We start from the raw sequence: 15927 nt of genomic DNA on the forward strand, positions 1-15927 counted from the left end.
GAGGGAGTAAAACTTCATTGAATAAGTATGTATGGAAATGCCTCTTGAAATAGAGCGTCTTTAGAACCTGCATTCGGCAACTACTGCTTTCACGCCTCAAGACAGCAATTTGCAGTCACTTTGATCTTTAACATTAATAAAGATGGAGACATCACACTACTTTGATTGTCGCAGCTTGTGAAATTGATATGCAGATCATCTTCACGGGATTTTTGCCCCCATTACACTACATGTAAGACCATTCAATATGTTGCACATTCTTCAGAAAAAGAACTTCCCATTATCAGTCTTAAATTTGCCTTTCACTAGTTTAAACGTCCTACTGTCATGGTTTAATATTGAAGTAGTATTCTGCGTTTCCCTTTTCTTTTCCATTTCTGTGCATACCTGGGAGTGCCTCCACATTGGCTAATGTTGCCTACCTCATAATCTGTGGACTTAATGTTTAGTGAAGGAACCAGAGCAAATACTTCAGTCAGGACTTTGACAACCAGAGGTCGCGTGTCACAGCTGAGCTTTGGGGACAAGGCATACCACGTAGAACGGATGTCAACCACCTAAAGAGGAAAAAGAAATGGTAATCCCAGCAGTTTGCTATCCAGCACTATATTACACAACTGTTATGGTTCACTTCTAAATGCTTCACATTTCCTAAAGCTTTTTTTGATTTTTGCAAAATAATTTTTCCCTTAAAATTTCAGAAGAAAATTGAGGGAGGGTTCCAAAGAATGTGGCGGTGGTGAGCACACAAGAAATCAGTGGGATGAGCAGGAAATAGGGAATGTGAGCAGTTACAATTAAGGGAATGCTGAGGGAAAACGTAAGGAGAAAAAGTAGAAATAATATAAGTACTGTGGAGGGAGTCTTGGGAGGTTTAACAGTGTACGGATTGCTAAAAGAAACACAAAAGCGGGAGTAGCATTAAAAACATGAGTGGCATTTAATTTTGAATTATTACTCTCTGCAACTTGTAACACTATCGGTATAACTTTGAACAGGAATCTGAACTGCAGTCAGTTTTTAAACTGCCTATGTACTGTGACTGGATTTAAAGGAGCAACTACCAAATCAAAACCAAACAAAAAAAACTTCATTTTTTTTCCACAGTCTGTCACAGTTTTAGATGTGCTGAATGCAGTTTCTGATTATTCCCTACATAGTCACTTAAAATACACACAATGAACTCCAGTAAATAACAAAGACTTAATATTTGTTAGCAGCTTCGAAAGAGAAGCTTCTTTCATTAGGAGCGGAGAAGTGGAATATCTTCATCCAAGATTAAAAATCATAGCAATACCAAAGTAATAAAGCTCCAATGTGCCCCAAAATATAGCGGGTAGGTTACTGTTTTTTCCAAATGCAGGTGATGCATTTTGGATAGCAACGGCCACCTACTCTCTCACTGGAAGTTCAGAAAGTCAGAATACCTATCACTCAGAGTTTCCCTTTAACACCTGGGAAGCATTAGGCACAATACCTTGTGCGGTTATTTGGTACAGGTACACTTTGGGGGTGGAGGGAGAAGGGATTTTTTTTTTTAAATCACTTTTTTACAAACACAAACTGATGTAAAAAGTTTAAAGACCAAGGCAGTGCTAAGTTCTTCTGCACATGCTGCAGCAGCTGGTCTTGAATCAAGGAAAGCAGCACAAGAATTTAAGCAATTGTCTGGTTTGACACAATAATTGAAAATAAAGCAAAGCTGGTGTCAACTCTTCAACAGAGAACATTTTTTGAGACACTTAAAAATATTCCATGAAGGTAAAATTCCTTTAGTTTAGATAACTTGCTTGTGGAAAGCATTTTCTCTTCCTCTCTCTCACATGCACACACACCAACAACTTGCATTTATATAGAGCCTTTAATGTAGAAAAACATCCCAAAGCATTTCACAAAGGTGCAATCAAAAGATGGACGCTGAACCAAAGGAGGAGGGGTAAGTAGAAGAGATTAGAAGTGGTGACCAAAAGATAGATGGATTTTAAGGAAGGTTTTAAAGGAGGAGAGGAAGGTGGAAAGGCGAAGCGGTTTGGGGAGGAAATAGCAGAGAATAGGGCCAAGACGCTGAAGGCACAGTCAAAGGTAGGACAAAAGGAGGGGTGGATGTACAAGAGGCTAGAGTTAGAGTTTAGTGTGGGGGGTTGTAGTAGTAGGCTTGTAGGAAATTGCAGAGACAGGGAACGTCTAAGCCAGAAAGGGATTTAAATATGAGGATGAGAATTTTATTTTTGAGCCATTGGCCCCATGTAAAGCTCATCAGCAGTTTAGTGACAAGATCAAAGAGGCCATGGGGACAGATGGGAGAGAAATGGGGGTTCAAGGCTATCGTAAGGGGCAGGGTGGGATCTGAGGGAGATTTGGCTTGAGGGAAAGCAGTAGAGGTAGCTGAACAGATGGCCTCTACTTTGGTGACAAAGAAGTCCATGAGCTCCTCACGCTTGTTATTGGAGGTGAGGGTGGAGGGAACAGAGGAGAGGAGTTTACGGAAATGGTTGGTAGTAGAGAAAAGCAGCTGAGGGTTGTCTTTGCCCTCCAGGATGATCCCAGAGGGCATCACAGAATAGTAAACCTTCAGTTATCCTCTGTGAGTCCCTAATAAAACCCTGATATGAGTTTGGTCATTCAAAGCACTTATAAGCCAAGACAAGTTCCTGCAGATTGGAGGGTGGCAAATGTAACCCCACTATTTAAAAAAGGAGGGAGAGAAAACAGGGAACTACAGACCAGTTAGCCTAACATCAGTAGTCGGGAAAATGCTAGTGTCTATTCTAAAGGATGTGATAACAGGACACTTAGAAAATATCAACGGAATTTGACAAAGTCAACATGGATTTATGAAAGGGAAATCATGTTTGACAAACCTACTGGAGTTTTTTGAGGATGTAACTGGTAGAATAGATAAGGGAGAACCAGTGGATGTGGTTTATTTGGATTTTCAGAAGGCCTTTGATAAAGTCCCACATAAGAAGTTAGTGTGCAAAATTAAAGCACATGGGATTGGGGGTAATATACTGGCATGGATTGAAAATTGGTTCACAGACAGGAAACAGAGAGTAGGAATAAATGGGTCTTTTTCGGGATGGCAGGCAGTGATTAGTGGGGTACCGCAGGGATCAGCGCTTGGGCCTCAGCTATTCACAATATATATCAATGATTTGGATGAGGGAACCAAATGTACTATTTCCAAGTTTGCTGATGACAGGTGGGATCATGAGTTATGAAGAGGAGGCAAAGAGGCTTCAAGGTGATTTAGACAAGTTGAGTGAGTGGGCAAATACATGGCAGATGCAGTATAATGTGGATAAATGTGAAGTTATCCACTTCAGAAGGAAAAACAGAAAGGCAGAGTATTATTTAAATGGTGATAGACTGGGGAATGTTGATGTACAAAGGGACCTGGGTGTCCTTGTACACCAGTCACTGAAAGCAAACATGCAGGTGCAGCAAGCAGTTAGGAAGGAAAATGGTATGTTGGCCTTCATTGCAAGAGGATTTGAGTACAGGAGCAAGGATATCTTACTGCAGTTATACAGGGCCTTGGTGAGACCACACCTGGAGTATTGTGTGCAGTTTTGGTCTCCTTACCTAAGAAAGGATATACTTGTCATAGAGGGAGTGCAGGGAAGGTTCACCAGACTGATCCCTGGGATGGCAGGACTGTCGTATGAGGAGAGATTGGGTCGACTCGGCCTGTATTCACTCGAGTTTAGAAGAATGAGAGGGGATCTCATTGAAACATATAAAGTTCTGACAGGGCTAGACAGACTGGATGCAGGGAGGATGTTTCCCTTGGCTGGGGGGTCCAGAACGAGGGGTCACAGTCTCAGGATACGGGCTAGGACATTTAGGACTGAGATGAGGAGAAATTTCTTCACTCAGAGGGTGGTGAACCTGTGGAATTCTCTATCACAAAGACTGTGGAGGCCAAGTCACTGAATATATTTAAGAAGGAGCTAGATATATTTCTAGACACAAAAGGCATCAAGGGGTATGGGGAGAGAGCGGGAATATGGTATTGAGATAGAGGATCAGCCATGATCATATTGAATGGCGGAGCAGGCTCGAAGGGCTGAATGGCCTACTCATGCTCCTATTTTCTCTGTAAGTTGTTTTCTCATTGGCACATTTCAATGATCCATTCAATAGTAGCACTGCCAGAGGGCTGAGAAGAAACATTCCATTGTGAGGTCATGTGAGGAACAGGGAAGGGATGAGTTTGGAAGGCTCTGAGCAGTTTCCTTTCAAGGCACAGCAGCATATTTAAAGGGTTGCTGCTGTGCCTTGAGAGGAAACTGGCCAGAGTAGAAATGATTCAACAATTCATAATCTAAACTTAAAAGAGGTGCATGCCTGCAGTAAATGCATGTGGCCAAGGTAAAGGAGGGACTACTGTAAAAAGGGGTTTGCAGGTAATCCCTTGTACTTATTATATTTCAGTCTATGTAATTAGCATTTATAAGGATAAACATTTTAAAACAAAGCTTGTTAACAAAGTATTCATCATGTTCACTGACCTACACCTCATCTCTTTTCAACTTATAGTAAAAAGAACTGTGCAAAGCTAAACCTCAAATCAGTGAAAACATGATGAAAAGTAGCTGCAAATGTGACAGTGAATGCTAACTTCTGGAAGGCATTACTTCAAAAGAAAATCTAAAATCTTCACAGTGAATTAAATGTTTGTGTAAAACAGGATAGAATATTTAGCAAGTTTAAAGCTGCACCAACAACCTCCCATCATTAAACCAATTTAGCCAAGCTTACCTCAGCTTGACACAAAGCATGCAGCCCCTGAAGTGCAAGAACTGCAGGCGTAGCCTGGTCTGGTTTTGTACATTCATTCAGCACCTTGGAGATTGCTGCCAACATATCTGCTCCGTGCTGGTAAGATCTAAAAAAAGAACAGACAAAAATATGAAAAAGGGAATGCAAAAGAATGTTAAAATATTGAACATAATATTTTAATTCATACTTGGATTTATCCTTCATATTAAGCAGCTCAACTTTAAGTAATGCTGTTTCCGTATCTCCCAGAGGTCTAGTTTTTGATTATTGATGTCTTGAGAAGGACAACCAAGTAAAACATTTTGCTGGCTATTTACTGCAATTAGGCTCCTATGAAACTTGCATAAAAAGACTAAGCTGATTGCTTTAGATAATAGGCTATTCAATACTCTGTCTATCCAATCTAACCTACTCCTGTAGAAAGGCTGGATACGACGTCCCAACTTTGACGACAAAAGATCCAAAACAACGAATATAAAACCTTTAAATGGAAAAAAAGACAAAGAAGTGCAATGGAGATTCATATGGCGTGGCAGTAGGAGACTACATGTGCACATCTGTAACATGAAGACAACATTCTTATTTGCATGCTCAGCAAATGGTTTCTCTAGAATGCACCAAGAAATGCTATAGTCCTTGACAAATGCAGAATGAAGATAACTGAGGATTGACATGATCCAGAGGCATAGATAATTATTTTACTTGAAATGTGATCAAAGAACTGGAATAGAGGAGTACAAAATTAACAAGCCTCAAGTGACAATAGAGACTGAAATAAACTTTTCCCCTATGAGGTACTGGATATGTTGAACAAACTCCCAGCAAAAACAACCAATGCTGTGCTGATTAACTCCTTCAAAAAGGAGCTGGGTAGGTAAAATCAATACACAGAGGAGAAAGCAGCATCACACCCATTAACCAATGCTGGGATGTATCTATCTGTGCTCTATGCCCAAATTCTTCTGTAGTAATATTTGCGACTTGAGCTTGAGAACCATATGCAATATTAAGTCTTGCTACTAGAGAACATCCTCACCTCTTTTTGCATATGTCCCTGATCGATGCTGCTTTGGCTATCATTTGCTCCCATTGGTCTTCTTTAGCAAGCGACACTGACGGCATATCAACTAATGCCATGAACTTCTGCAGTTCTGGATAAACACGGTCCTAATAAATGAATGGAACTAAATTGTAATTGAAAAGGACACAAAGCAAAATATAAAATGGAAATCCAGAATGCCACAAAACTTCAAAACTGAACACTCTCTGTACGCTATATAATAATGTAAATAAAAACTCCAGGCAGAAGAAACATTACCCTATTAAATATATCAGAACAAAATTATATTTTGATTGGTATTAGAGAATAATATTAGAACTGATGATACACTTTAGGTTTATAAGACTCCAGCCACTGTGTATAATTTTCCAATAATGATGAAATGTCCTAATTTTTGTATCTTGTGGCACAGCAGAGTACAATGTACAAGAGTGTCACAAACACTGTGGTATCGCATTCAGAGGATCACAGAGAATTATAGCAGTGCACCAAAGCAACAGACCACAACACTAGAATGTTTTAAGTATTAGTCTAGATTCATAGAAATGGAGTATCCACACTTAAAATGTAAGAAAATATAATTTGCAAAGAGTTTTACTCCATGAAAACACTGCACTGTATAAGAACACGTTCAAAATAATTTATGCAACTCAAGATCCAAACCATACAGTACAACACTCAACAACTTGGTCACTCATGTTACACAGTCAATTCTGCTCATTGTACAATTATTACATTACACGAATAGTCATGGATTTCTATTCTCTATTTACAGAATGCAGAATTTACCAAATGATCAGTCTTCACTTCGACATTTGCTGCATATTACACCCTGCTGAAACTCCACATTGCTAGAACAAATGTGCTGACCAACACTCAAACAACTAAAATGAGAAATAAAGTGAAAAACACTTGCAAAATTTCCTTACCTGATTTTCCCATAGAATTGTCATAAGGCGCAGAGATATGGCTTTAAGTTTTGTTGTTTTCCACATCATTTGTAAGGCACGAATTATCTGAGCAACACAAACCTAGTATCAGAATGTAACAGAGTTAGAAGTCAGCTTTTCAGATATGTATGTACTTTTTTTTTTAAGATATTCAATGCACTTTCAGAACTTCACTAATATCTGAACAGGTCATGAAAAAGGCTGCAATTTTCAGTCATCTCATCTCACTCTATTTTTGAATCTTTCCTGAAGCTAGATTCTATTTAGTAGTCCTGTAAGTAACCAAGTATTTTCATTAATGCGATGAATGGCATTTCTTAACACAAACCTTGTGTGTGCCCAGAGCAGGAAGAGTATAAAGGATAGCATGATATAGGGTAGGTTCCAGTGGTCTTCCCAACTTAAACATCAAAACAGAAATGAGATGTGGTACCTACAAATGAAAAGGAATGAAGGAAACCAGATTACCTTAAGAGTACACAAGGAATTATTCATTCAACATTAAATAATATAATGACTCCTCCCCCAACATACAACTAATAAATCAGAACAGTTGAAATTGTTTCTTGACCAAAACAATAATTCAAATGGCTCAATACCAAGTAGGTGAAGTACTGCTTTTTATTTATATTTAGTTTTTAACTAAAATTCGTGAAGACAGGAATTTCTCCTCCAAAGAGTCAACTTGAGTATCCTTTGCCAGTATTTGCAGCATAAATGTTTAATATATCAGACATTGCTAAGGTGAACAAATCATCACCTCATTCAAGGTAACAATATAAACATGGTATACAACAGCGATTCCTGGCAGCAATGGTAGGCGTGTGAAGTATTCTACCCAGCATGTGCTTTTTGAGTAACTTAAATTAGTGGAATCATTGTCCAGTAAACCTGTTCATTGCAAATGTTCTCTTTAGGCTTTGCATGGCGGCAGCACAATTGTTACCTGAGAAGCATCAGCTTTAGCCAATTCTATAGCTGTATCCAAAGCCCTGCGAAGGCACTCCCCATCCACTTTTAAAATTACATAGGCAATCAGAAGAGTAATGTGTTCGGGAACTTTGTCATTTAAAGCCAGTGTTGATTTGACAGAAGACAACCAAACGGAAGCAGCGTTGACATCCATACTGAAACCATCCAAGAGTTTCCAAGTTGTAAAGAGAGTTTTATACCAACCAGTTATAGGAAACATAAGCTCACAACAAGGCTAGGAGAAAACAAAAATCAAATATCATTCTAGCAAAGTTATACACCTAATAGAACAATTTAAAAAGTACAACCCACGGTTCAGATAAAATTACAAATATTTTAAAAGGAAAAAAAATGTTGGCACTTGGCAGCAAAGTATTAACATTACAAGGTGGTAAGTGGGTACGAGAGGAGAGGACACTACTTTCATTATAAAGTACTGCCCATCTTCCCACTCACCTCCAAATTTAGCTCGCATTCAAAATAACTTGACAAAAACTCCTATCTTATAGGAGCTATTTTGAATTTAGGTTTACATTGTCTCTCCAATGGAGGCACTCCATATTAAATTTCCAGCAGAGACCCAGTCAGTTAAATTTCACAGGAATGTTCAAGTCATCTGAGGTTGACATGCAATTAAATAGCTTAAAAAGGCAACAAGAAGAGGAAACCACTCTCTCCCAATATGAGGAATCTCCACTCCAGGATTAGAGCACATGATCTAGGCTAACTGTACAGTGAAGTACTGAGGAATGACTGCATTGTCTGAGGTACTACCTTTCAGATGAAACTGATGACTTTTATTCCAACTGGAGCAGGGAGATCCCCTAGTGTCCTGGCAAACATTCCTCCCTCAACTACCTTTACCAAAAACAGATTAACTGGTCATTCATCTCATTGCTGTTTGTAAGATTTTATTGTGAAATAAGTGTTTACCAACATAACAGTCACTGTACTTTAAAGTGATTGATTGAATGTGAAGAACATTTGAGACATTTGAGAGATGTAAAAAAGCAATTTTTCTTTAAACATTATATAGCTATTTAAAAATAAAACCTATACTCCAAGTCTTGTTAATTGTTCTCAATATATTAGTTCAGGCCTTTCCAACTAAGTTTACAAGTTTGTATCATATCAAACGTACGCCAACTGCACTTCTCAACTTGTCTGAACTAACATTTGCAGTGCAGTAAATCTCCCTTGACACTGAGTTTAATTGAGTCACATGAGGTTGGGAAGTAAAGATGGTCAGGATGGAATCCCTCCTCACGTCACTCAAGCGCACCCCTTGGTGATTAAAACAAGAAGAACTATCCTCAGCATCCCAGGTGCTCTCTGCAGGTTGGACCATCCAACCCTTCTGACTGAGAATATCAAAGTGTGGAAGATTTCAAGGTGAAATAATAGAAATGTTGAAAAAAAAAACCCCAAAAAATCACTTGTAATATCCTGAAGATACCATATTAACATACTAATCCAAGTTTGCACCATCCATCAAAATATTACATTTCTGAACTTAATCTGGTAAATTCAACCAACTATAATTAAAGGTGAATTTTATTTGATTGACAAAGTCAGCATCTTCAGGAGATGAGGGGAGAAAATTGATTACGAAAAACTGGAAGAAAAAATGACATAAGTAAGCCACACTGCTCAAAATTGTTCCAGATATCAAGGAATACAACAGTTACCAGCATTGTCATAGTATCCCCTTTTATATGTATAGCTTTTGGAGCTGCAAGGAAAAAGGACAAGTATCTGAGAAAGGGGGTGTTTAATGCAGATTCACCATTAGTGAGGAAGCCATAAATGAACTCATGAAGAGGACTTATTGTATGCAATACAGTCTTAAAACAAAAATATCAGTTAAACGTTAGATGAGTTTTCACCAAATTTTTTTTAAAATACAGTTTACTCGTTACAGTATTTTATAAATCAGATGATACAGAAACCACCATCTCTTACTTACCGTCTGTCTGCCAACAAGCTCTTTTATTTCCTCATTCCGTACGATATCAAGGAGTTTCACAGCCAGTTGCTGGTTGACAGCTGTAATCTCTGCATCTGATGCACAGTCCATAACCACTACAGAAGATGCTATCTGCAGTAAGGGCATCACTAGGATCAGAGCTGCCTTGGGCGAATTGTGGACAGATGACAAGGACAAGATCTTCAATGCTGTCAATATTAGAAGGAACTACACTTAAATCCTTTCATTAGACTTTTACATTCTATTTTGCATAGAAAATTGGGAAAGAATAAAATAATGGTTTCATTAACTGAGGAAGAAGCCTTCAAAGTACAAAAGGTGAGAATACTGCTATGATTAATTATTTAGAAAAAAAGTTTCTAACATCTATAAAGTGGATTGTGACTGGAGTGGTGCTAGGTAAGACTACATTGTAGTCGTATATGTTTCAATAAGTTATCTTACATTGAATTTTTATGCAGATTGGTGTCAATACCAGAGTCATGATTATGGATAGTTATATGGCTATGATCAGTATCTTTTCATGAGTTTTTAAACACAGGTGAATGAACAGGGATGGGCAATAAAATGGGGGCCTTTGCCATTGCTCCCTCATCCAAAGATTTTTTTTAAAGCAACCATTTACTGAAAGCTTTATTCTTTGTGGGTCACACAGGTACGTATCCTGGAGTGTTAGGGGCCACATATAAAGTTTCAATCTATATTCTCATTAATTTCCATATATATCAAGTTACTTGTAGTGACAGCTCTCGAATTTTTCCATCAATGACCCAACAGCGCTAAGAACAGCCCTTTTCAAACCTCCAGACCTATGAAATTCAAACAAGACAAATAAGAATTATAGGCGCAAACATTACTGAGCAGCCTGAGTTTTGAAGGACGATTGCCAGGACTCGAGGGCTGGAGGTTGGACACCCTTAATTCAGTAGCCTTCATTTAAATGTAATGACCCATCTTTTTGCAATAAAAGTAACAATGGAAAATTCTTTCTTTGTTGTATTCTATTCATTAATATAAGCACTGCTGGTTGGCATATAATAATCTATTATTCTTAAAATTATAAAGTAAAATTGTCCTGCACAGTGTTAACAGAAGAGTTTTACCTGTCAAACAGTTTTAGTATAATGCCATGATGTGCCATAGATTCCAATACACTTGAAGATGTAGTATAGCTTCTTACTTGGTAAAGCAAATGCCTCTTTTGCTTTATTGAGCAAAATTCACAATTTTACATTGGAGTATATTAAACTTCTGCACAACGACCCAGATCAAGTCATCATTTGCACTATTGCATTGAGCATCATTACTCAATTCTGATGTACAATGTTGACTCTTCAATTTGGATGCATGGGTTGGGGTGAGAGTAAATGGAAGAAATAGACTTGGTAAAGGAATATAATTGAAGCTGATACTTGGAGGTTGGGGTTGGCAGGGGGGATTAGTGTTTCAAGAATAGGAGAAAATAAACAAATCAGAAGGCTCAGATCTCATACTTGGACAGTGTAAATAATAACCCAATACTAAAACAACAAAATTGAAACATACAAAAACTAAAAATTTGAACCTATTACTTAATTTTAATTATTTTTTTTTGGTTAGACTCAGTCCTCAACTTAGCCCACCCTTTCCAATTTCCACTCAAATGGCAAAACCTGCAGCTAAGTTTTCTGATACGAAGGTCCAAAGGATAATCTCGGGCTTCCTTTAATAACCTGTTCAATAACATGAGGAGGGAGCTTTAATAGATAGCATAAATTAGGACAGAGCATCTACACTGTTAGGCACAAACAAATTGGCAAAAGAATAGATTACACCACCAGATTTTATTAAACAGTCTCCTGATGAAGTTTAACAAAGTTGTATAAAAAAAAGTTTTTTTTGCAATGACAGAAAAAGTACTCATTTTATTTAAAATGGCACGCACGCAAAATTTGAGAGTTCATTTGGAAGGGATCTAGCTTTTTTATCAGAAACATTAGACCATAAAACAAGTTAAAATTTAAAGCAAGTCATAGCGTAATGATGTCTGGAAAAATCTTAAAATATGAAAAGATCAATTCAAATGATAAAAGTTTATGTCCAGGGAAAAAAATACTGGGTACTCGAAAGTTACACCCCCATCTCCCCTGTTCATCCTTCATAGGAAAGCAGTTTTCCTGCAGGTTTGTAATCTAAATTTCAAAAGGTTTTGGGTTGTGGTTACAGATAACAAACTACTATTCAGAGAATGTTTCTGCCTAATTAAACTGTCAAGGGAAATATAGGAGGCATCAGCCAGAAGTATTTCATTCATGTTTGGTCTTTGCGGTCTAAACAACAAAACATTTAATGAAGGATACTGCTTGGAATTCTTGAAGTAAAAAGGCAATTACAGTATTTTGTATGCGTGTACTTGTATGGGTTTTGTTTTGCAGGAAAATGGCCCATTACCATTTAATGAGTCTCATTTACTGCAATGCATGAGTAGTAAACCACAAATAGATTTTTTTCCCCTTCATAGCCTTGGACAAACTTAATTTTGTAATTAAGGTCTTCACTGAATCGAACAACTAACAAAAAACATTGATCAGATCACATAAGTGTACTGAACACAAGCAAAGTACCTTACAAAGTTTCTATATACTGTACTTGAATATACAGTATCAGAATATAAACCAAGTGGTGATATTAAGTCGTGAAGTTTTTCATCCTGATTAATCCTAGAATTACAAATTTAGTACTTGCATCCACAGATATCGTCTCCTCACTGAAATATCAAAGGCACAGGAATCCTCTGCAAAATCATCTAGTAATTGGCCAGATGCAGGCCTAATTGCCAAATATTCCTTATCTGTCCCTCCTATGATCTAAGTAATAATGTCTATGTCTTGTATATCTCTAAATGCAGAAAAGCCATGAAAGGAGCCCAAATATGATCATGCATACTTCTCTTGCATTGCAAGAGGAACAACTCTCTCTCCAGTACTTGTCATTGGGGCATGTTGACCCATCGGCTCACTCTTTGGTTTATGTACCAAAAACGCAGGAAGAAAACAATGAAGCTGTTTTCTTACTTGAATGCAAGCAGGAATTTTTGTTTATAATTCAAGATTATACTGTAAAATAAAATTACTGTTTGCTCTCACACTGCTTTGCTTCCCTTTTGATTCTCTCTCCACTTTTTTTTCTGATCCTTTGTTCCTCTCGATTCCCATGCGTCTCCCCCCATTTTTTTTTACTTCTTCTCTCACTCATTCCCTGAATCTTTGCTTCCTGCTCTAAAGGTAAGCAGTGCACACACACTGTAACAAAAGGGCAATTGAGATTCTTAGCAGTTAGTTCTCAATGAGACTGAAAAATCTGTACATTCAGCATTCAAGTGTTTTTTGCCCATAACCATTAATGGATGTGGGAAGGTTGGAGAAGGAATGCATTGATCCCCACAGAAATGGAAGCACTGATAAAAGTGTACCAACGATTGAGTGTAAACAGAGGTCGTACCGGTTCATACCAAGTGATTCTCAACAGTGAAGTGTGGAAAAGCTCAGGTATCACAAAATCACTCCTAAAAGCTTCCTGCTCATCTGAAATATTTTAGCAATGAACTCAATCATTTGTGAAGGATCTGGTGACTCTGTGGAAGGTACTCTTTAACACCTCGAAATGACCATCAAATAGTTCTCAATTTGAAGCTGTGTTCCCCCTCAATTTCCGTAGACTTCATTGGTCGTAGCCAGGCATACAATATAATTCCAGATGAGGAAGGTTGTTCGGCCAATCTCTGTTCATCCAACCAGAGAGATCCCAAGACCCCTCTCCCACATTGTAGAATAAACTCCGGTGTAGACAGGCCCAACTTGTTCAACCTTTCCTCATAAGATAATCCCGTCATCCCAGGAATCAGTCTACTGTTTCTAATTTATATAAATGACCTGGATTCAATGCAAAGTAGTCACTTTTGAAGATGATAACAAACCAGGAAGGGCAGCGGAATTGGAGAAAGCAGCTCAGAAATTACAGAATGAATTGGACAAAATATGTAAGTGGCAGTTGAACTTCAATGCAAACAAGTGCAAAGTGCTACACATAGAATGGAAAACTGGGTGATATGTGTATTCTATGGTGTTGAAATAGCTAAGGGTGAAGCTGAAAGAAACTTAAAAGTCTTAATAGATTCAATGCTAAACATGTCTAACTAATCCAGAGCAATCAACACATGCAATAGGTTATTGAACTATACAACCAAAATACCAGAATACAAGTCAGAGGAGGAACTTTGTGGTGCTCTGGTCAGGCCATACGTTAAATACTGTGTCCACTTCTGGTCGCCAAGAAATAAGAGAGACATTTAAACTCTGGACGCAGTACAGAGGAGATCTAGTAGGATGATCCCCAGAGTCGGGTCTGAGTTATAAGGAAAGGTGGGACTTTTCAGCTTGGAAAAAGGTGTTCAAGAGGTGTTTTTGTAGAGATATAAAATTGTTAAGGTTAACCTGGAATATTACTTTAAATTAAAATATGGAAGTAAAATTAGGGAACATGGGCTCAAACTAGTAAAAGGTAATTTTAGAACTGATATCAGGAAATTTGTCTTCATACTAAATGTGATCAATGCATGGAATAAACCTCCAGATAGAGTGGAATGGAGGCAAAAACCCTGGCATCATTTAAAAAACAATTGTATTCTACAATGTGGGAGAGGGGTCTTGGGATCTCTCTGGTTGGATGAACTGAGATTGGCCTAACAACCTTCCTCATCTGGAATTATATTGTATGCCTGGCTACGACCAATAAAGTCTGTGGAAATTGAGGGGGAACACAGCTTCAAATTGAGATCTATTTGATGGTCATTTAGAGGTGTTAAAGAATACCTTCCACAGAGTCACCAGATAATCTTATTGAAACATATAAGATCCTGAGGGGATGAGAAGGGGTAGATGCTGAGAGGATGTTTCTCCTTGTGGGAGAGACTAGAACTAGGGGCCACAGTTTAAAAATAAGGGGTCTCCCATTTAAGATGGAGATGAGGAGAAATTTTTTCTCTCAGAGGGTCGTGAGTCTGTGGAACTCCCTTCCCCAGAGAGCGGTGGAGGCAGGGTCATTGAATATTTTTAAGGCTGAGTTAGATAGATTCCTGATTAACAAGGGAGTCAAAGGTTATAGTAGGTAGACGGGAAAGTAGGGTTGAGGTCACAATCAGAACAGCCATGATCTTATCAAATGGTAGAGCAGGATCAAGGGGCCAAATGGCCTACTCCTGCTCTTAATTCGTATGTTCGCATGTTCATAGTAGTGATCCTAGCACTAAGCCCAAGGCACCCCACTTCTTCGCACTATGACATAACTCCTCTAATGGGTACTCAATGTTTCCTACCCTTCAGCCAGTTTCTTATTCATTCTCTGGGTTTACCCTAAATCCCCACGGCTTTGGGTTTAATTAATAAACGTTTCTGTAGAACTTTATCAAAAATCTTTTGGAAGTCAAAATACATCACATCATGTGGCCTTTCACAGTCCACCTGGGTTATCATTTCCTCAAAGAAATTGAGGATCTTGGTCAAGCAGAACTTTTCCCTTCTGAATCCATGCTAACTGCTGTTAACTAGGTTATTGTTATACAGATGAACCTCAAGTTCTACTCCTGATAATTAATTGCATTATTTTACATGGGATGGAAGGCTAATGGGTCTGTAGTTGCCTGTTTCTGTTTTGTCACCCCTTTTAAATATGGGCACTACGTTAGTCTGCTTCCAATTTTCTGGTACCTCCCCAGTGTCCAATGACTCCCTCATAATGATTGTCATTGCCTCATAAATCTCCTCCCTAGTGCCTCGTATCCATCTATCCCTGGGGACTTATTTGTTTTGAGCCCATTTAACCTGTTTAGGACTTCCATCTCATTTATAATGAAGTCATTAATTTTACTCAGGATATCTTTGCCTGGAGAGGGCAAATTACTCAGGTCTTCTCCTTTGAACAGTTGGGGGAAATATTCATTTGGAATATTTACTATTTTGTGCTCATCTTCAGCTTCAAGCCAAGTTGCATCTTTCATGGTTTTCACCATTTCTCTGACTTCCCTCTTGCTGTTACAGTACTGACTGATTTTTTTTTTACTGTAATGCTTAGCTTCAGCTACTATATCTCTTTCCAGATCTTTCTCTGCACCTCTGATCACCCATTTAACATATCTC

The 15927-nt window shown here is 38.2% G+C and overlaps 1 protein-coding gene across 2 annotated transcripts in view; it reads right to left on the bottom strand.

Moving 5' to 3' along the window:
- The window catches only part of focad (focadhesin), a 212373-nt gene that overhangs the window by 126980 nt on the left and 69466 nt on the right, over positions 1-15927 (bottom strand). For both annotated transcript variants that reach the window (XM_067983305.1, XM_067983307.1), the window contains exons 10-16: positions 9734-9942; positions 7742-8002; positions 7124-7228; positions 6775-6876; positions 5822-5952; positions 4765-4891; positions 423-557 (exon numbers count right to left, since the gene is read on the bottom strand). In XM_067983305.1, the coding sequence (XP_067839406.1) occupies positions 423-557; positions 4765-4891; positions 5822-5952; positions 6775-6876; positions 7124-7228; positions 7742-8002; positions 9734-9942 (1070 nt within the window). The remainder of the gene's footprint in view (positions 1-422; positions 558-4764; positions 4892-5821; positions 5953-6774; positions 6877-7123; positions 7229-7741; positions 8003-9733; positions 9943-15927) is intronic.

This window comes from Heptranchias perlo, chromosome 4, assembly GCF_035084215.1.
Source record: "Heptranchias perlo isolate sHepPer1 chromosome 4, sHepPer1.hap1, whole genome shotgun sequence".
Classification (NCBI taxonomy): Eukaryota; Metazoa; Chordata; class Chondrichthyes; order Hexanchiformes; family Hexanchidae; genus Heptranchias; species Heptranchias perlo.